Consider the following 21,714-nt stretch of genomic DNA (forward strand, 5'->3'; position numbering starts at 1 on the left):
GCAGTCATTTTCATACAACTGCAGCACATACAATCTGGTACAACAGCACTGCAGTTTGAATATGATATAGTTGTGGTTGTGCAATATCTAAAAAATCTTCAATTTAAATATTGAATTTCAAAACCCAATTATATGAAGTCTTAGACAGGAGAGTTTCAGGGCATTAAAATGTTCAAGGTCAAAATTTTTACATTACTGTTATTGGAACTCTTCAGTGGTGTAGCACTTTGCAAGCTAGACATAATAATGTTCCAAGAACCTAGATGGACTCAGATCTTCCAGATATAAAAAAAGGAAGTAAAAGGAAGCTTTATCCATCAGTGATAAATTATCTCAAGTGACCAGTATATTCGTTGATTGGAGATCCTCTCAATTATTCAGCAAGACTTCTCTGCAAAATTGTAAAAGACCATATTTGAAATGTAGAGGACATTACTTTCTTTGATGGTCAAGAAAATTTCACGACGAATTCTACTTATAATCATTCAAAACAATGATACCAAATGGCAGCAATTGCATGACTCATCTCATATGCAGGCTTTCCAATGACCTGATACTATGTCATAATATTATGAATGTGAGACTTTATAAGGTGGTTATGTTTCAACGTAACGTAAAACAGAATGTCCTGGAATAAAGTGATGGTGAAATCATTTTAATGTTGCTTGTGGACAGGCAGATATGCTTTGGTTATCGGGGGGGGGAAGCTGGGTCTTTTTGGACTCGAACATTCAAACCCAGAGAGGGAGACTGCTTTGTACAGCAACAGCTATTTATTTTCCAAAAAACACTTGTTTTCTGTTGGTACTAAGTAAGATACTGATGATAACTAATTTTCTGTTTGAACAGACAGGATACAAGGAGATTTAAGAATCTGGAATTGCCCGAGTGGAAGTCAGTTTGAGGATACTTGGAAGACAATGAATGGACTTTCAAAGGAAACTGGAAGACTCACCTTGGTGTGGTTAAGAAGGGAGCCTGCTGAAAAGTCAGCTGGAATGTTGGACTTCAACAAGGCTACATATCTGCTGTGAACATGGCAAAACCTATAAATAGGTTGTAAAGTATTTTCAGTTAAATTAATCAATGGGGGAAGTACTTTTACTTAAAAAGGTAACTATTAAGTCAAGCTACAAAAACGTTTGGTCTATTTTGATTTTGGTTTGCTTGTTACAGTCAGTCAACAGACAGGATTTTCCAGCTGTAACATGCAAGCTAAAATCAAAATGAACCAAACCTTTCTGTAGCTTGATACTTGATTCTGGGGCAGGCAGAACAGGAAAGTTTGCCCCAAGTTTTTAGAATCAGACAAGATTCTGTTTTGTCCATCTGTGCTGAGAAATTCATTTTTTTTTAAAGTTGTCTGTCTTTATGGAGAGTGAACAATATTAGCATCAGTAAGCACTGACACCGAATTGAAAAATATCAAACATATGGGCCAATTTATTTTGCTCACAATCACTGGGATGCCAAATGGTGTATATATATATATTAAACAAAAGTGTCAATAACTTGTCAAAAATGACAAAAAATTGCACTGCAATTTAAAAAGAGTGACTAACGTAAAAATGTTCAGTCTATGAGCCTGAAGCACATCTACAGTCTTTAATATTTTAAAGTGAACACAGGATATAGCAATCATTGATGTTAATTGAAGATTGGTGCAATAAGTACTGATGGGCAGCAAGACCTATATCAAAAGTAAATTTACAGGCTAGTGTCCTTTGAGCATATTCCCCCAAATGTGATTTAGAGAACCTGTATCAGTACACAAAGAGGTCAAATGAAATACAAACCTTGTGATGGGTGGCTATATTATATACCTTTACTACATCAAGTTTCTTGGTCACATCTCATTCACGTTTGATCTTCAACCTACTATACTCCTTACACACCCACGAGCGTGTGTGACCAAATTCCCCTCCAATTTGATTTTCAAGTTTGCTGATGACACCACCGTAGTGGGTTGGATTCCAAACAATGATGAGACAGGGTACGTGAATGAGATAGAGAATCTGGTGAACTGGTACGGCAACAATAATCTCTCCATCAATGTCAACAAAACGATTTCAGGAAGCATAATGGAGAACATTCCCCTATCTACATCAACTGCGACGAAGCAGAAAAGGTCGAGAGCTTCAAATTTTTAGGTGTCCAGATCACCAACAACCTGTCCTGGTCCCTGTATACCGATACTATAGTTAAGAACGCCCATCAACTCCTCTACTTTCTCAGAAGACTAAGGAAATTTGACATGTCAGCTATGACTCTCACGAACTTTTACAGATGCACCATAGAAAGCATTCTTTCTGGTTGTATCACAGCTTGGTCTGGCTCCTGCTCTGTCCAAGACTGCAAGGAACTACAAAGGGTCGTAAATCCATCATGCAAACCAGTCTCCCATCTATTGACTCTGTCCACACTTACTGCCTCCTTTACAAAGCAGCCAGCATAACTAAGGACCCCACACACCCCGGACGTTCTCTCTTCCACTTCTTCCGTCGGAAACAAAGTACAAAAGTCTGAAGTTACGTACCAGCTAACTCAAGAACAGCTTCTTCCCTGCTGCTGTCAGACGTTTGAATGGACTTACCTTGCATTAAGTTGATCTTTCTCTACACTCCAGCTAGGATTGTAATATTACATACTCTCTTGTTTCTTTATCTACGAACAGTATGCTTTGTCTGCATAGTGCGCAAGAAACAATATCTTTCACTGTATGTTAATACGTGACAATAGTAAATCAAATCAAAATATATCATTGCATACTCAGGATGCTACTTGGAGTATATCTCAGATGTACTTGGGCAATCCTATATTTATTACTTTAAGTTCAAATTTTAATTTACAAATATGTTAAAAAGATTTTTTAAAACTGGGAAAAGAGCCATAGGCATGACGAAGAAATGTTATTTTGTTTAAATATAAAAACATAGCAGCTAGTTTCTAATGTGGAATGTATTGCCTGAAAAAGGGTAGAAGAAAGAGCTTCAGTAACTGTCTCAAGTTAATTAGATAGGTGTTTAAAGAGATGGGGGGAAAAAAAATAAAAAAAAATGAGCGGGATGAATTCGATAACTTTTTCAAAAAGCTGGTGCAGGCATGATGGGCCAAATAACCTCCACCTATGCTGTATTATTCAATGATTCTAAAGCCTGAAAATGAATTTCCTATATAGTGGACAGATGCTTCAAAGTTTGGAACATGAGATCAAAGGAAATGCTGATGACTCTTTAATTTATCATAGAACACAATGTATCTTTACATCAGCTGTGGACTCTCCATAATTCAAACAAAATTAATTGGCATCCAGAAGTAGATCAATCGCGTCAGCCAGCATGAATTCAGAAAAGTCATATTTAACGAAGTTTTTTGAAGAGGATAAAGGAGAACGCAGTACATGATTTTTCAGAACACGTCACTTAAGAGGTTTGTCACATGGATAGAAAATTCGTTAACAAATAAGAAACAAAAATGATATTTAATCTTGCTTGCCTGGTAGAAACAAAGCAAAGCAAAGCAAATTGTATTGGAAACTGAACTGCTAACATTTCGCAGGTTTCAACCTGCTCTTCTGAAATTGGTGTGATCCATTATTAATGATACAAATCGAGTTACAATTATGCCATTTGGGCTCAATTGCAGATTTAAACATGGACCCAAGGCCAAGGACTTGCAGCTTGTTGGCTTAGGCGAGAAGAGGAGATAAAGTCCACAGAGGCCTAAAAACACTTCCTTTTGCATTAAACGTTCTCCAAAAAAGGCCCTATTTACTTAAGTATCAGGAAGCATTCCTTTGATATACAAATTAATAAAGAAATGGAAAATTTACAGATCAAAAAGTCAAAAGGAATCTCTAGGTTAAGCTCAATTTGGGACAACATATTCAATGACTTAAGATAAAAAAGCAGCAGGAAATGGAGCAGTGGTTTGCAAGGACAGTGACTGAGAGTTTTTTGAGGAGGGGGTGATGACAGTAGATTTGTTGGTGGGGGGGGGGGGTGGTGCAGAGGGGAAAGAGGACAGAACCCAAGGAAGATGAACCATTAATGGTATCAACTAATGCAAGGGTCAGGAACAAAGTTGGATGGTCAGTACTTTAGTGGAAATAGGGTTAGGACAGGAGGTTTTTCCTCATGAATAAGCTGAGCTCAAAGAAAGCATGATGCGGGGGAAAAGAAGTGGAGAAACTTGGAGGAGGAAACAAATCAGAACAAGGACAGAGGGAACCTTAGGAGAGGTTTGGCTAGGTGGACTCAAGTAACAAATGCAGTGATCAAATGGTCTTGCTGTCCATGAGTTCCTCACACTTGTCACTGTAGAAGAGAGTGGAGGAGACAGATGAGAGGGCTTTAAAAGGCTTGCAGTCAAGAGAAGTAGTAGAGGGTTACTTTTGCTTTCCTGGATGAACTTGAAATAGTAAGACAGTTTCTGCATCTGATAGCAGGGCTCAGTAGTGCTAAACGTGGTTCAGTCAGATATGGCAGTGACTGGCTAAACCAGTTGCTTGCCACATCTGTTCAAATCTGAATCCCCTGAACTTAAGAGAACAAAGATAAAGACTGCATCAAGAGAATGGCCAGGGTGAGAGAAAGAATTAACCTATAATTTATAACATTTATATTCATTCCTCTAACACCAGCTTATAACGCAGGTAATAAATAGTTCTTAATGCAACTGAAGAATAAATTCCCTGCTAAGTATTACATTCAGCAGACAGAACCATTATATAATTTCTTTCTTCGTGAAAGTGAACACTCCCGCTATGAGTGCTTCAAAAGAAAGAACATAAATAGATGTGTATGCTGTTCACTCCACATACATCAATTTATTAAAAAGAGTCCACTGAATGCACACAACACTAGTTATATCACAAAGTACATTGGAATATCTTTGCCCTAGAATTCAAAACTCTTTTAAACACTATTATTTGTGAAGCTAAATGTCTCAGATAAGGATGAACGAGTAAACTGCAAAATTAAAACTTATTTATCTGCTGATTTCGTACTTAAAAAGTATGAATATTATCCAAAATCTGCAATTAAAATGAGTAATTTGACAATTAAAGTTACCACATTGTGACCAGGGAAAGGTAGCCCAGGGAAAGATAGCTTTAGTTCATTTGTGGCAGACAAAATGTGTTCATAATACATGCAATTATAATATTATTTGAAAAATTAGCCATAGCAATGCAATCTTCTTGGGAGCAACCCAAGCCAATTTACATATTAAATTTTGCAATCTAATTTATTTAAAAAAATCTGAAAGAATGGAATTTCAACATAATGTGATGCTTTGCTCAAATATAAATTTGTTCTTTACAAGGACACCAAGTTCAAAGATAAACTTACTTTCACAACATAGTTGAATCTTCTCATGTCTTGAATTGCACTTGAAAAATCCAAACGATTAAAAGCTTCTCCCAGTGTACAATAACCATGCCTCTACAAATAAAACAAGTTAGAATATTTTAAAAAACAGGGATAAAAATTAAAGTGACAATAAAGCTTATAGAGAATATTAACCTACTTCTCTGGTGCTTCCTTTATGAACATAGATCCACTTTTCCTGATAAAAGTCTGAAAAACATGAAATATAAATACATTTTTGGAGCCCACTTTCAAATCTCAATCTAGTTTCCCCATCCTCATATTTCCATTTTGGCTCATTTTCCCCATCTACTGTATAAGCTGTGTATGTTTATTGATGTAGTTTTTTTTACATCCACTGGTGATTCGGTCCACCTTGTTGGCCGACAAGGGGCATACGTGCGGTGGGTCGTGCGAGGGCTGCTCTTGGATGTTGCTTCGAGAGCTGCCTAGTGCTTCAAGTCGTTAGCGTATAAGAACATAAGAACATAAGAAATAGGAGCAGGAGTAGGCCATCTAGCCCTTCGAGCCTGCCCCGCCATTCAATAAGATCATGGCTGATCTGTCGCTGCTCAGTTCCACTTTCCCGCCCTCTCCCCATAACCCTTAATCCCCTCTCTTATCAAGAACCCATCAACCCGCTTCTTAAAAATATTTAGCGAGGCAGCCTCCACCACTTCAACGGGCAGAGAATTCCAGAGATTCACCACCCTTTGAGTGAAGAAGTTCCTCCTCAACTCCGTTCTAAACCGCCTCCCCTTTATCTTGAGGCTGTGCCCCCTAGTCCTACTGTCTTTTTTGAGCGGGAAGAGTCTCTCCACCTCTATCCTATCCATCCCATTCATCATCTTATACGTCTCAATGAGATCTCCCCTCATTCTTCTAAACTCTAACGAGTACAAGCCTAGTTTATTCAGCCTCTCCTCATAGCTCAATCCCCTCAACTCCGGTATCAGCCTAGTAAACCTCCTCTGCACTCCCTCCAGGGCCAAAATATCCTTGCGCAGGTGCGGCGCCCAAAACTGCACACAGTACTCCAGCTGTGGCCTCACCAATGCCCTATACAGCTGCAGCAAGACCTCCCTACTTTTATATTCAATCCCCCTCGCTATGAAGGCCAGCATCCCATTCGCCTTCCTGACCACCTGCTGCACCTGCAAGCTGGGTTTTTGCGACTCATGCACAAGGACCCCGAGGTCCCTCTGCACCGTCACCTGCTGCAGTTTTTCGCCACGTAAGTAATAATCCTTCCTACCATTATTCCTACCAAAGTGGACCACCTCACACTTGCCAACATTAAATTCCATTTGCCAGTTCCTGGCCCATTCGCCCAGCCTATCTAGATCCTTCTGCAGACTCTCCACACCCTCCGCACAATTTGCCTTTCCCCCAATCTTGGTGTCATCAGCAAATTTCGACACCCTGCACTCGGTTCCCTCCTCCAGATCATCTATGTAAATGGTAAATAGCTGAGGCCCCAGCACCGACCCCTGGGGCACCCCACTAGTCACCAACCGCCAATCCGAATAGCACCCATTGACCCCCACTCTCTGCCTCCTATTTGACAACCAATCCTCTATCCACGCTAACACCCTACCCCCAACTCCATGTCCCCTGACCTTCTGCAATAACCTCTTGTGAGGTACCTTGTCAAACGCCTTCTGAAAATCCAGAAAGACCACATCCACCGGCTCTCCTCTATCCACTGCCCTAGACACATCCTCATAGAACTCCAGTAAATTTGTCAGACACGACTTCCCTTTAATGAAACCGTGTTGCGTCCGCCCTATCAAGCAATTTACTGGACCAGCTGATGGGCAACACGACAGCTCAGTGACTATCACTGTTTGCTGTGCACATACATGGACCTGGGTCAGATCTCCGACATGTGTCGGTGTCTGTGGGAGTTTGCACATTCTCCCTGTGCTTGCGTGGGGTTTTCCCTCAGGCACTCCGGTTTCCTCCCACACCCCAAAAACACGCTTTTAGGCTGACTGGTGTTAACAAATTGTCCCCAAATTAGACCTCCCCAAATCTGGCGTAGAGAAAAGTCATAGGTAGAAGGTAGAGGAGGCATTCACTGAACATTAAAATGGCGGCGCAGGCTTGTTGGGCCAAAGGGCCTGTTTCCTGTGCTGTGTTGTTCTTTGTACTGAACAGATTACCTAATGTTCAGAATAGCTTTCCCTTACATATGTCAAGGCTAAGAACTTCAAAAGATATCACTTTTTCCATAGCCATTTTACAATTTTATTGGATCAAATTATAGCTAAAACAGGCACTGGCTTCTGAAGCAAGATCAATCACCAAAAATATCAGCCTAGCACACACATTTCTTGACTCTCCTTGCAGCAAGAAAATACTGGAGGCACAATTTCCCTCTGGGAGTTGAAGAGTCTTAGATGTGGCTGAGATGAGGTTCTTCACTGCCATGCTGGATTATCCCACTTTTAGTGCAAAATATCATAGTGCCTGCTGGGAGCACTTATCTCTGAAGACACTGATTGAAGATTAATGACTCCGAAAAGCCAACTTAAAGAGGTTGCACACCAATATTGTGCTGGCCAGCATTTCAATTAACGTCACCCAACAGAAGCCAGAATATAATTGTCTGAAGCTTGGAATTAAATATGTTAAGTAGCATGAAGGGCCCTTCCAATAGTCCTTGTTAAAGGGATTGTGAGCCATTTACAGGTTAGTTGGTGCAACTGCGTGTTTTGCAACTTTCCTATACTTGTCTAAAAAATTCAGCAATCGACAAGAAGGGTTTTGGTTGAAGTACATTTTTGTTTATTTGAAGACCTGTGCTAAATGGATTCTACTCATAGGCAGCTTACATGTTCTCCTTTTGCAATTAAGCATTTCAGGGGAAATGACAAAATGCCACGGACATCACTTAAGAGGGAAGAAGAGTTCTTAGCAAGAAATCATATCCATCAAAGGTCTTTAGGAAACAATTCTTTTACTCGAACTTCAGCAATGACCATGTGCACTTCAGTAAAGAGATTGTGACCAAAATCTATTGATTGCTGTAGTTGCAATCCTGTCTGGGGCTTCAAGGTCATGTGTCTCATTCCTTCCAAATTGCTGTTGGAAATATAATATAAGCAATGTCTTTAGTTTGCAGTTTACAGTTGCATATTGAGGACACAGGAAGCTGTTAGCATAAAAAGATACAGGTTCAACCTTATTCTCAAGTTTTCACAAATTGTACCCTTCCTCAAGGTGTAGGGAATTAAGTGCATGCCCATTGCTTTGAACATGCTTCATATGACTTCTGCTATTTCCTGAATGGAAATGGGCAGCTGGTGTACAACTGGGCATGGTGTCTTATACAGATAAATGATCATTATTCTGGCAGTATTTAAGGGTCCGTCACTTCTGTGGCAGTACTTTGCGCCAGCTGCATTTTATGCTTCACGGAAAACCAAAAGAATGGCTACTGTGTGGTAAAGATTATCCACTCATGACATGCCTCCTGACTTCAGTCCAAAATCCCCACTCATGGGGTGGTCTTAAATATGGACCATTAAGAAATATTGTTGGTGCCCTCAGGAAACAGTCTGCTGCCTGGACATCTCAAGGAACCCTGAAATACTCAGCTGAATAAGTATCAAAATTTGTTTTATAGAAATGGTCATTATGACCAGTCAGCCCTTGTTGCCACCTGTTAAGGTGAGAATCAATAACAACAGCAAGAGGATAACGTGCAATAAACAATACTGAAGAAAAAAAATCAAAAAACTGGTAAAAGGGAAGTGGGATCAGAGTAGTACTGGAACAAAGATCATTACACAAAAAAAAATCAACTGTTGGCAATGCATCTGCTTCCCACATTTTTTTTGTGTTTCTTTACTTATTTCATTACATTCTCCTTGTGCTTTGCATCAGCATCCCTGTAGTGACTTAATCTTTCATGCCTTTTTTATAGTTCCACTGACCTCTGTACTCTTTAATTCAACTCTAAACCATCTCTAGCTTTTTCGCCAGTTAGTGACAGATTTTTACAGCACAAAAAAAAAGAGTTCCTTTGACCTCTTGCGTCTGCACCAGCAATCGAGCACCTATCTATTCTAAACCCATTTTCCAGCACTTTATCCGAGGCCTTATACGCTATGGTGCTTCAAGTGCTCATCTAAATGCTTCATATAAGAGACGATCAACCCAACATGATACCTCACTCTCTCCAAGTTTTTTTTCAACCTGATAAGATACTTTTACACTCCGAATACCACATGCTTGCTGATGAGTGCAGCCATTGAACAGAACAGAGAGTATTTACTGCATTTTGCAGTTGGCAGCATGAATTTGACATGGCAGCATTGCAATGAAGGAGCTCAAGTTAACTGTGCATTGCCATCCCGGTGTCCATTTTTGGACATTATCTATTTAACCCCGCATTCTACTGGTCCTATTAGATTGAGCTTGCCTCTTGTCAAAATTACTCAAACTTTCTCAAAGATCAAAAGAAATCTCAAAAATGATGTGTTGTTGATCATTAGAAGTGTAACAATTTTCATTATGTTTCTGGTATTGGCACCACCCATGTTTACTGCTGATTAGCAGGAGTACTATGATTTAAAATAAAAATCAACTTTTGACAAAGTTTCTGCTAATCAGGCTCATTCTTGAAGATGGTTGCTTAACCATAGCTTGCTGAAACTAGAAAAAGTTATAAATATTGTACTTGTATATTGCAAATTAAATTCAACAGTCTTTTAATGGGAACATGCATTCGGTAACAATTATAAATGAGGGTCTCCTCTTACACTGTTGCAACCAGAGAATCTCAAATTGATACAGTATAATTAAATGATGTCCTTTTCTATACTTTCAATTCAAACAGAAATTTAGGATAATTGAAGGAAAAAAAAAATCAGAAAATGAGATTCTCTAGTGATGCAAGATATTCTAATTTCTTGAAACAAAACAGACGTATATGTGCATCTGAAAAAAAAATGCAGGTTTGCCAAAGAAAAGAAAATTTTGTACCTGCATTAAACCAAATATTTCAGAAATCACAAACAGCTACTGTATAATTAAAGAGTAATTTGTATACTGTATCCAAATCAATGCATGTTTTGCATAACAGGTGTTCAAATAATTTAGCCAGCAAGTGTTTAGTGTTTACCTTAAAATAAGTAAATATGAAAAACCTTACATTGGGTCTTTGTGTTGTTATTGAAGTGATCTTTCTTCCTTTTTTTCACTACCACCTCACAGTCTTCCCCAATAATTTCATTTTCCTTGTTCTCTTCTTGCAATCTATTGAAAACAAAGGAGCTCAAATACTTCACCTAAAAATGTGATCATAGTGTAGATGTTAGTTTTAATATAAAAGTTTCATGTGGCTAAATACTGAATTTATGCATATTTTTAAACAGTATTAATGAGAGTTCATAATGAAATAAGTCATGCACTTTGAACTACTCCAGGAAAACAGTTTTGTTTGAAATTTCACAGACTGCCGGTATTGCAGGATAGTTTCAGCATTCTGTTAATGTTAGAATATAAATGCATATCAAATTATAGTTTCAAAGACTTTACATTTTGAAACTTCCACATTTAAGTTATGTCAAAGGCAAAGTAAACTTCTCATTGGAAACTAGAATCAAAACTATATTGCCTTTTCAAAAAAGTGCAACCAAAATGAAGCAATGAAACCTTACCTACAGTGAATGCTTCAACTGGTTCATTTACTGATTATCAAGCACAAATATTTAGATTTAACAATATATATTTAGGATTTCTTGTAGAGATGCTTTTGTTTGGTAACTGCAGAGAGAAGTGAAGTGGAATGCTATTACAACACTAATCCAAATTGCTTTGCTTTTTGGTATGTAAAACTGTAGACAGAAATATGTAGGTGCTGCAAAGCATTTATTTGCTTTACAGTTCCAAATATTTTCATACAATTTTGTGTGAAATGTATTCCTTTCAAGTGCTTTGCAATCAACAAAATATCTATTAGTTGGCAAAGCAGCCAAGGGTTGGAATATTGAGCTTAATGATTCAATTGCACGTGGGAAAAATCAGTGACAGATTAATTCAATACAGGAGAAGTGCAAGTTTTTACACAATGGCGAAACAAATACACCAGCAAAAGCCAATGATGGAACAGAAAGTATGATCATTGATTCAGAACCAAACAGTGGAACAGAAGTAATACAAGGTCAGTTCAGCACAATTCAGAAAACGTCATAATTATACAGTGCCCTGGTCAGATGCATGTTGAACTCTTCTGTTTTGCTCACCACAATAAAAATCACTTAAGCCAGAGACAGAGTGCAGAAAAAAAAGCCACATGGTTGACTCCTGGCATTAAAAATTTCTGTTAAGGGGAAATTTAGCAAACATTTTCAGACTTGAAAATAATCAGAATGACGCCCTATAGAAACATACAAACTACCTAATGAAAATCACAATTAAGCCAGAAACCACTTGAGAATTTGCCAGACATTAAAACCAAGGGAGGTTTGATGAAAGTGGAGGACTAATGCCAGGGAAAAGAAAACAATGATCAACACTTGGATGCACTCAGATGCATTGTAGAAAGCACTGTTTCTAATTGTATCGCAGCTTGGTATGGCTCCCGCTCTGCCCAAGACTGCAAGAAACTACAAAAGGTTGTGAATGTAGCCCAATCCATCACGCAAACCAGTCTCCCATCCATTGACATGATTTACACTTCCCACTCCCTCGGCAAAGCAGCCACCATAATTAAGGACCCTGTGTACCCCAGACATTCTTTCTTCCATCAGAAAAAAGATACAAAAGTCTGAGATCACGTACCAACCAACTCAAAAACAGTTTTCCTCCATGCTGCCATCAAACTTTTGAATGGACTTACCCTGCACTAAGCTAATCTTTCCCTACACCCTAGCTATGACTGTAACACTTCATTCTACACTCTCTCTCTCTTTCCTTCTCTATGAATGATATGCTTTGTCTGTATAGTGCGCAAGAAACAATACTTTTCACTGTATGCTAATACGTATGACAATAATAAATCAAATTGGAAGCAAGCTTTGGGCAAGTTAGCTAGTGTAATGCCAGTTAAATAATAGGGAGAAATGCCTTTTATTCCAGATTACAGTAGCATGAATGAGTTTCCTACTTTATGAATGGTACAAATTTATCAAATCTGCTATACATGAAACAGATTTCAAGAGTTCAATATAGGTCAAATATCTTTTATCCGTATGGCAATGCAGTTAATTGCAAAGGTGTGATAAGTGTTAACAGGTAGGAAGTAAAGCAACAGGAGGTGGTAAATGAAGATTCAACCTAATATTTGCACATATTTAATATTAAAAAGTTTAATTTCTGTATATTTTTAATACTCAAATGCAAAAGCACTGGAGCCAACCCATTTCATGATTCAAAATCTTCAAATAAATTCCAAGTCATATAAACAACACTACAATAAAGGCTATTTGCATTTACAAGCTTCAAATTAGATGATTTGAAGAAAACAATTCAGTCTTGTTTTAATTTTAAAATTACATCAATCCATGTACATGATAGGTCAAAACAACTTGCTCCTCACCACTCCATGGAGGAACTCAACCCTACTGAAATAATTTTGATCTACTACCAATGAAATGGCCAAAATTAGATCCTGACAAATGTGCAGATTCAGGTGAGATGACAGCATCAAGGTTTTAACTGCAGATTTCTGGATTTTAACCCTAGAAGGCAAATAGTCAACCCATTGTGCCATCTCTTTAAAAGAACTATCTAGAAAGTTGCTTCTTCACATCCCTTTAGCAGTTCAAGTTTGCACACCCCAAGTAATTATCCGGTCCCCTTTTGAAAGTTATTACTGAATTTGCATCTACCACCATTGAGGCTGTGCATTCCAGACCACAACTTGCTGCATGAAAACAGTTTGCTGCGTCTCAGGTTCTCCTTTCAATTATCTTTATATCTTGGCTCACCCTTCTACCAATGGAAACAGTTTTACCCCCTTCTCTACTCCATGGACAGCAATCTCACATCATCTAGTTTTCCTTGATACAAAAGTCCCACATTACTAGATGGTTCTAGTAAACTTCATCTGAAGTCTCTACAACCTTGCAGGGCAGATTGGAGGAAAATCTTGATGTTACAGTACCACGTGAACAGTATGTCTATAAATTTAAAATGATAACTTGGAATGCAGATTATTGAAATACTTTTCAGATTCACCCCATTCATAGATGCATGAATGGAATCAGACTACGGCATCATGGATTTATTGCCAATGATTTTACCTAGCACTTCACCATCCTTAGCTAGCTTCCAATTTTGAGGGATCTGGAGAAGAATAGTATTTGGAATAAATTAAGGGTGGCACATTAGTAAAGTGGTTAGCACTGCTGCCTCACAGCACCAGGGACCTGGGTTCAATTATAGCCTATGATGACTGCGAAGTTTGTGAGTTCTCCCAGTGTCTGTGTCGGTTTCCTCCAGGTGCTCCTGTTTCCTCCCACAGTCCAGGATAGGTTTATTGGCCATGATAAATTGTTCCTTAGTGTCAGGGGGATTAGCAGCTAAATGGGCCAAATGGTGTCCTTCTGCAGTTGCAAGGATTCTATGATAAAACAAAGAAATGGCTGCCTCTTTTACTATATAAAAATAAACACAATCTTTAAACGTGGGAGTACTAATTCAGTAAACGGAAAGTTTGTCATTCCTCTGCATAAAATGATGTTCAGCTTAGCGTAGCTTCATTTGGTGAACTTTTGCTGATGCCAAAAAGAAGCCAATGAGAAGCAGGTATCAATAGTTTGAATGTTAGTTGTCAAGCTGTTGTAGCCATCAATCATCATTGTGGTGCAGGCAGGCCCACAGGTGATCGTGCCATTTTTCTCTATCGTCAGCTGGTTCCTCCAATTATTTGACATTCCAGGTCTTCTCGTCATGTTTGTCCAAAGCTCCTCGAAGGAAAACTATGGGCAAAGTATTGTTCACCTGGCTCTGGCTACTGCACTGGACAGAATATTCCTAGGTGTGCAACCATCTTCCATCCTCTGAACTTACTTGAGCCACCAAAGTCATGTTGCTTGACAAGTGCTAGCACACACTGCAGATTTACCTTTGAGGGGAATGCTACATTTGGGATTTGTCCTTCAAGATGCTCTGCAAACAGTGATGGTGAAAGGTGTTGAGCTTCCTTTCTTGAAAGCTGCAAGCGGTCCATGTTTCATAGACATAAAACAAACTCACCAAGGCTCCTTCAACAGCACTTTCCTCTATCACCTAGAAGGACAGGGGCAGCCAATGCATCGGATGCACCACCAGCTACATTTCCCCTCAAATCCATACACCATTCTGACCTGAAACTACCATCATCATTCCTTCACTGTCACTGGGTCAAAATCCTGGAACTCTACCCAACAGCACTGTGGATGTACCTACTTCAACTGGATATTAAATAGCTCAAGGAAGCAGCTCATCATCATCTTCTCAAGGGCAATTAAAAACTGGCAATGAATGCTGGCCAATAACACCCATATCCCATGAAAGAATAACAGACCTCAAACCAGGAATTTGGCTCAGTTTGATGTTAATCCATGAACGTTTAATGAGTGGGCTGAAATAAGTGGTAGCTGCTTTCCTTGTGTGTATCATCGAGTTCTGCATCAAGAGGCAGATTACCTGTCACTCTGGACCCAAGGTAGCAGAATTTATTAACCACTTATACTTACAGTAGGGTTTCTTTTTTAAGTGTGATTAAGGAAATAATGTTTTGCTTATTGCAAGCAAGAGATTTACCCTGTTGAACTTAAATTTGGTAGGATGGCAGTTAACTTCTTATCAATACATAGTACTAGGACGCTATAGTGACATCCTGAACTACAATTCTGTCTAGATAGCTTTTAAAGATGTATAATTTAACACTCCAACAATCTGACTTGTAACTAACAAACACATACTTATAAAAAACAAACAGTCCTGACTCAATGTAAAAGGACATTTAGGCAGTTTGATTGTTTGGGAAAAGCTTCAGTGAGTCCTCTACTTGTACTAAAGTCTACAGTACTACACCCAAACCCCAGAATTTTAAAAATTGTTTATGGAATCTGGGCATCTACAGTCCTCAAAACGTGATGGGGAGTTGCCTTCTTTCTCTTTTGTTGAATGTTGGTGTCACAAGCAAGGCCAAGATTTGCTGCCCTAATAGCCCTTGAACCAAGTGGCTTACCAGCCCATTTCATAGCACAGTTAAAAGTCAACAAAATTGGGTCTGGAGTCACATGTAGGCGAAATAAGGCAAGGACAGCAGATCTTGTTCCTAAAAAAAAAAATTAGTGAACCAGATGGGTTTTACAGTGAATGACAATTTCATGGTCATAATTATTCTTATTTTAGACAATGGTCACCATTATTTTTTCTATTTATGGGATGTGGGCATCCCTGGCTAGAACAGCATTTATTGTCCATCTCTAGTTGCCCTTCAGAAGGTGGTGGCAAGCAGCCTTCTTAAACCACTGCAATTCGTGAGGTGTGGGTACACCCACAGTGCTGTGAGGGAGGGAGTTTCAGGATTCTGACCCAGTGACAGTGAAGAAACAGCAGTATATTTCAAAGTCAGGATGACAAGTGGCTTTGTGGGTCACTTCCAGATCTGGTGTTCCCAGATATATGCTGTTCTTGTCCTTCTAGATGGTAGTGGGTATGGATTTGGAAGGTGTTGCCTAAGGAACACCAAGGTGAGTTCTTTTACTGCATCTTTGATTGGACACATAGCTGCCACTGTTTGTCAGTAGTAGAGCGATTAGTTGTTTGTGAAAGGGCTAGCAATCGAGTAGGCTGCTTTCTTCTGAATGATGTTGAGTTTCTTGTACTGTTGGAGCTGCACTCAACTAGGTGAGTGGACTATTCCAATACACACATTCCTGACTTCTGCCTTGTAGATGGTGGACAGGCGAGTTACTTGCCACAGGATTCATATGGCTAGTCCAGTTCAGTTTCTGGTCAATGGTAGCCCCCAGGATGTCGATAAAGAGTGATTCAGCAATGGTAATGCCATTGAATGTCAAGGAGCAATGGTTAGATCCTCTTTTGCTGGAGATTGTCATTGCCTGACACTTGTGTGGCATGAAAGTTACTTGCCATTTATCAGCCTGAGCCTGGATATTGCCCAGGCCTTATTGCATTTGGACATGGACTGCTTCAGTATCTGAGGAGTTGTAATGAAAAGTTTTCCAAATTGATTAACTGGATTTAAATTCCACCATCTGCCATGTCATCAAGGAATTAGCCTAGACCATTGGATTATTAGTCTAACCACATTGCTACTACCCCATCATCTCCTGGATTATGATTTGGAAATGGTGCAAGAATGACAAATGTCTCAATGATGTTGGAGTAGAAACTTGTGGTGGTGTTCCTGTTGCACCTGCTGCCTTTGTCCATCTCAGTAAGAGATCATAGCTTTGAAAGGTACTGTCAAAAGGAGCCTTAATGAGGTTTTGCAGTGTAATTGCATACAGTAACCATGATGCGTTGGTTGGGGAAGTAGTAAACATTTAAAGGTGATGCACTGTACACCAACAAGTGGGCTGCTTTTTCCTGGGTGGTATTAAGCTTCTGAGTATGATCAGAGCTGAAATCATCCAAGTAAGTGGAGAATATTTCATCACACTCTTGACTAGGCCTTATAGGTTCTTTTAAAAGCTGTGGGGTATCAGAATACCCAACCTTTAACTGTTCCTATTGCCGTAATATTTTCATGGCTGGACCAGTCAAGTTTCTGATTAATGGTTACAACATCAACCTTAACCCACCTGGAAAGATGCTCTTTGAGTCAGTATAGACTTGATGGGCTGAATGGCCTCCTTCTGCACTGTAGGGATTATATGGTTTTAATAGTGATGCTATTGAATGTTACGGCATGATGGTCATTACCTGGCACTTGTGTGGTGTGAAGCAATAACCATCACCAGCCTTGACATTCAATGACATTAATTAACATTACTGAATCACCAACATCAATATCCTGGTGGCAGAAGAGAGTGGTGAAAATTATGGGGAGAGTTAGTATCAACCAAGGTCGTTACAGCACTTATCTGAATCAAAAAGCTTAACTTCATATCATGGCAGGAAACCAATTTAAACTTCAATACTTTCAAACAGAAAAAGGTGCCAATTCGTTAAATTTTCTAGGTTATTAAATACTTGTTGCAATGCTGCTGTGCATCCTCATCTGATCATCACTAACTTGAGAGACACAGATTCCAGATCCCTAATCAGTGGGAACTATAGCATTTGCAGCCTCACAATTGGGACAAGAGCTCCATGGTTGTACAAAACTTTGGACTTTCAATCTGAGACACAAGGCTAGATTTCACAAAGATATCAGTAGAGTAAATGGCACTGCAACAAACGATACCAGTCACCATCATGCAACAGTCTTTCTTTTAAATAATAAGAGATACTGCAAACTGAATGAAAAAAAATGAATTTCCCACTGGTGGTAAAAATCTAACTTGTAATATTGCAAATTATTAGGCCCCTGTCTTCCCTTCTGTGGATGCAAGACAAAATAACCATGCATATTAGAACATTAAATAAATATACAATTTTCAGTTTCTAATGCTCCATTACACATTCTCAGCTGATATATATATATGAAGCTTTTGAAACAACTGAATACGAATAACAGCTCTACAAAATTAGTAACTGTGAAATTATTCCTTTCCATGCCCCAATCTGCAACATATAACTGACCACTAAATCTCACAGTTAACCAATCAAGCACATTGGATTGTGTTGAGAGAATTAACAGTTACCACTTGCTGCAAAATAATTGTCAATTCCCCTATTACAAAAGCAAGGCATCACCAAAACAATTAGCTCACAACAAATAGACAAAAATGCAAACTTTAGAGTAGCATTCTCTTCTGATAGCTAATACATAACCAACGGTACTCACCAATTATGAAATACTTTAAATAAAAAGGAGGACATTACATGCAAGTCCTCCAAAGAGGGGCAAGTATCCAGAGGCCCTAAAATCCTTTATTTTGCATATCCTGGACCCATGGATGATGATTTTTGCCAGACCCTGGAGCAAACCTATTAGAAGACCTCCCACCTACTTGTGTCACACACACCACCAGTACCCCAACCCCTAAATATATGGAGTAGGTTAGAAGTTCAACCAGAATCTTAAGAGGCAAACAAGCTCTACACTGCACATATGAGCAAATTCTTTTTTCAATCAAGCAGTTATATTCATGAAATAGCTCAGTAATATTTTAAATGCCACCAGACTATGTAACAGTCTCCATCACAAATTCCCAATGGTGCCAGGATGGATTTCTCTTTATGGGGCTCTCTGGGGATACTCCCTACTGCCTCCTCCATCATCCACAGAAACATACCCATTAACCAATTTAGCAGTCGCCTCCATCACTATCCCTTGGTACGATCTGTCCCAATAGCAGGACAAACCCCAAGATTGCAGCTAGGGTATATGACCAGCATAGAGTATCATAGAGCCATCGAGTCCCTAAAGACTGACAGAAGGGGGCCATTTAGCCCACTGAGTCTGCACTTTGATCCAGGCCCACCCTCTTCCCGTAATCCCACATATTTACAACGGCCTATACACTTAACCTGCACTTCTTTGGACTATGGGAGGAAATCGGAGAACTCAGAGGAACAGACACAGGGAGAAGTTTGCACAATCATCCAAGGCCAGAATCAAACATGGGTCCCTGGCACTATGAGGCAGCAGTGCCATCCGCTGTGCCATCCTGTAGCTCTGGGAATCTTTGATATTGACTCGGATCCCATGAAGTCTCATGGCATCTGGTGAAAGCCAGTCTAGGAAACCTCCTGATTACCACCTATCATCAAAGGCAAGAGAAAACAACAGGATCTCAATGTCCATTTTCAAAGGTGGCTCCAATGCACCTCCACAAGAGTGTTGACAGAATCCTGAAAGGTATAGGTGCCAGAAAAAAAAACATATTCAATATAATCCTCAACCCTCTAGCTGTCAGAGCCACCTGTGTGCATGACAGTGCTGCCAGTAATGACCATATGGTACAATTCTTGTGGAGATCAGGTCTTGCATACCATCCATCATATTGTGGGGACCAGTGTTAAACTGAAGGGATTCAGAGCAAGCATGGTGTAAACTATGTATTAAAAAGTTGAAATAAAACCAGTGGAGGGTCTCTTCCAAAAAGAATCTCCTGTAGCACTTACAAGAAACAAATCTATCCAATCTGAAGTTGTCAGAGCTCCTTTGTGCTGAGTTTTGGGAGGTAGAGAAGGCGAATCCAGAACATCACTGAAGCTGGCAAAAACTAGTGATCCAGCTCAACTCCCATGGGATTAAACCCCCAGGATGGGGGCTTGAAACATCGCTGACTTGTGCGTTAATTTCAGCCATAACCAAAGGTATAACAGAGAAAAACAAGTTAAAACACCAAAATAAAATAAGCAGCACAACTGGGGGCACACAACTAAAAAGAAAAAGCTGCCAGGACATAAAAACAAAACGAACAGGGAAACAAGACACAGAAGCAAAATGAAAGACAACTTAAGGCTGATTTTCTGATGGGGTGGGTAAGTTTGTTCTTCATCGATGTTTATTATGGCTAAGGGCTCAGTCCCGGGTCTGTCAGCACTCACTGTCCATACAGCTGCTGCTGCTGCTTCCCCTGGCGGTGGCGGAGGCTGTTGTCCTCCTTGTCCCTCTCCTCTTCATCCTTCTCTTCCTCCTCCTCATCCTCCTCTCGATAAAACTCGAAGCGTTTCCAGCCATCCTCGGATTTCACCCAGCATCCTCCCGGGGATCGCCAATCTTGCCCTAAGAACGGCATCCTTCCTTGCTTGCTTGCTTGCTTACTTGCTCCCTCCGGAAGCGGCGGCTGGCCCGCACCGCTTTACAGTGAAGCGGCCATCCACATGAAGCGGCGCGCGCCACAGCCGTTATCAACGGTTGGGGAGGGTTCGAACGCCCACTCGCGCTGCCTATGTTTACAAACAGCTCCCCTCCGCCTTTATTGACGGAAGCCCCGGAACCGGAAATCCCGCCCCCGCGCTCCTTATCTGTCCAATTATCTGTCGCCGTCTGCCTCCCCGTTTCCCCATTCTGAGTTTTCATTGGTGTACGTAACCGTCAATCATCGAGAAGCTGGGGCCAATTGTTGTTCCGCGTGGCTTTGCAGAGACCAACTGTGGTTTCCTTCAGCCGGACTGTGTAATGGCCCTGTGAGTTTATTTGATTTAGCGAAAAGAATGGCAGCGAAATGACTTTTGTTTCCCTCTCCCCCCTTTTCTTCAGCGTGTGGTAGTTGTAGAAGAAATGTTATACCATTGAAAAGTATTTTGGGTTCCATGTTGTTTTATCCATAATGCTGCATTCTGCACTTCCGGGCAGTCTGTGCACCGGCCAAACATTGTTCTGCCGCGCGAGAAATTATTGCACGATTAAAGATCAGGATTTGGTGTTAAAAGTTTTTTTTGTTGTTGTTGTTTCGAGTTCTGTTGCACCAGTCCTGACATGGTGTGAGAAACACTCAGACCTTTAAAGGACGCAGGTGCGAACTGGATTGTGAAAATCAACCTGAGAAAAGGCTCAGACAAAACTTATTTGCGTGAAAATGAAATGGCCGCCGCTGCAGTAACAAGAGGGCAATTCCAGCCCTTCTGTAATGGGAAGAGGCTGGTGATGTGGTGAAGATATCAGGAGAAGTTCAAGCCAAAGTTGCAAATTCACATCCAACAGGTTCCTGAAGGGTACTAGCAATGAACTAAAGATCAGCTTCTTTTGTGAACAGGAAAAAAAAGGTTAGGCCTTCACAGTAGATGTGAAATGATTGAGGAAGACAGTAAAATTCTGACAACATGCAAAACATCGGATCCACCAATATGAATTTCATACTCTGAGGCAGAAATGAGGTAGTCTACTGACAATTTCTGACAGAAAGGAATGCCCTGCATATGGACCGAACTGATTGTGGAAAGCTCAATTATTGGATAAAAAATATGGAAGACATAGAAAAATGAAGGTAAGGGAATTACCAAAGGCAGAGCAAAGGTACAAACGAGAAAAAAGAAACAAACATCCGTGTCCTGGAAGATTACAATGACTTTGAAGACGCGATGGACATGGAAACCGTACACCTAAATGTTTGGTTGCAACAGTTCCCAAAGAAGAAATTCATGCAACCATTCAGGTCAGAGGAGAGTGAGAAATCAATCCACAACCATCAATCTGAATTTGATGGTAGATAACGAGTAACATAATCCTGCTCAGACTATACCAAGAGATCTTGCCTGAAACTTGGAAAGAGAATGGTTCAAGGAGGCAGCTCCCACAACTTTCTGAAGGGTAATT

General features: G+C 40.0%; 1 protein-coding gene across 2 annotated transcripts in view; it reads right to left on the bottom strand.

The window, feature by feature from the left end:
• Window positions 1-20,377, bottom strand: part of fbxo25 (F-box protein 25) — a 41,141-nt gene extending 20,764 nt beyond the window's left edge. For both annotated transcript variants that reach the window (XM_080192062.1, XM_080192061.1), the window contains exons 1-4: window positions 20,004-20,377; window positions 10,531-10,634; window positions 5,530-5,579; window positions 5,352-5,444 (exon numbers count right to left, since the gene is read on the bottom strand). In XM_080192062.1, the coding sequence (XP_080048188.1) occupies window positions 5,352-5,444; window positions 5,530-5,579; window positions 10,531-10,634; window positions 20,004-20,194 (438 nt within the window). In that variant the 5' untranslated portion in view covers window positions 20,195-20,377. The remainder of the gene's footprint in view (window positions 1-5,351; window positions 5,445-5,529; window positions 5,580-10,530; window positions 10,635-20,003) is intronic.
• Window positions 20,378-21,714: the final 1,337 nt, after the last annotated feature.

This window comes from Carcharhinus amblyrhynchos, chromosome 7, assembly GCF_965287045.1.
Source record: "Carcharhinus amblyrhynchos chromosome 7, sCarAmb.v2.hapA, whole genome shotgun sequence".
Lineage (NCBI taxonomy): Eukaryota > Metazoa > Chordata > Chondrichthyes > Carcharhiniformes > Carcharhinidae > Carcharhinus > Carcharhinus amblyrhynchos.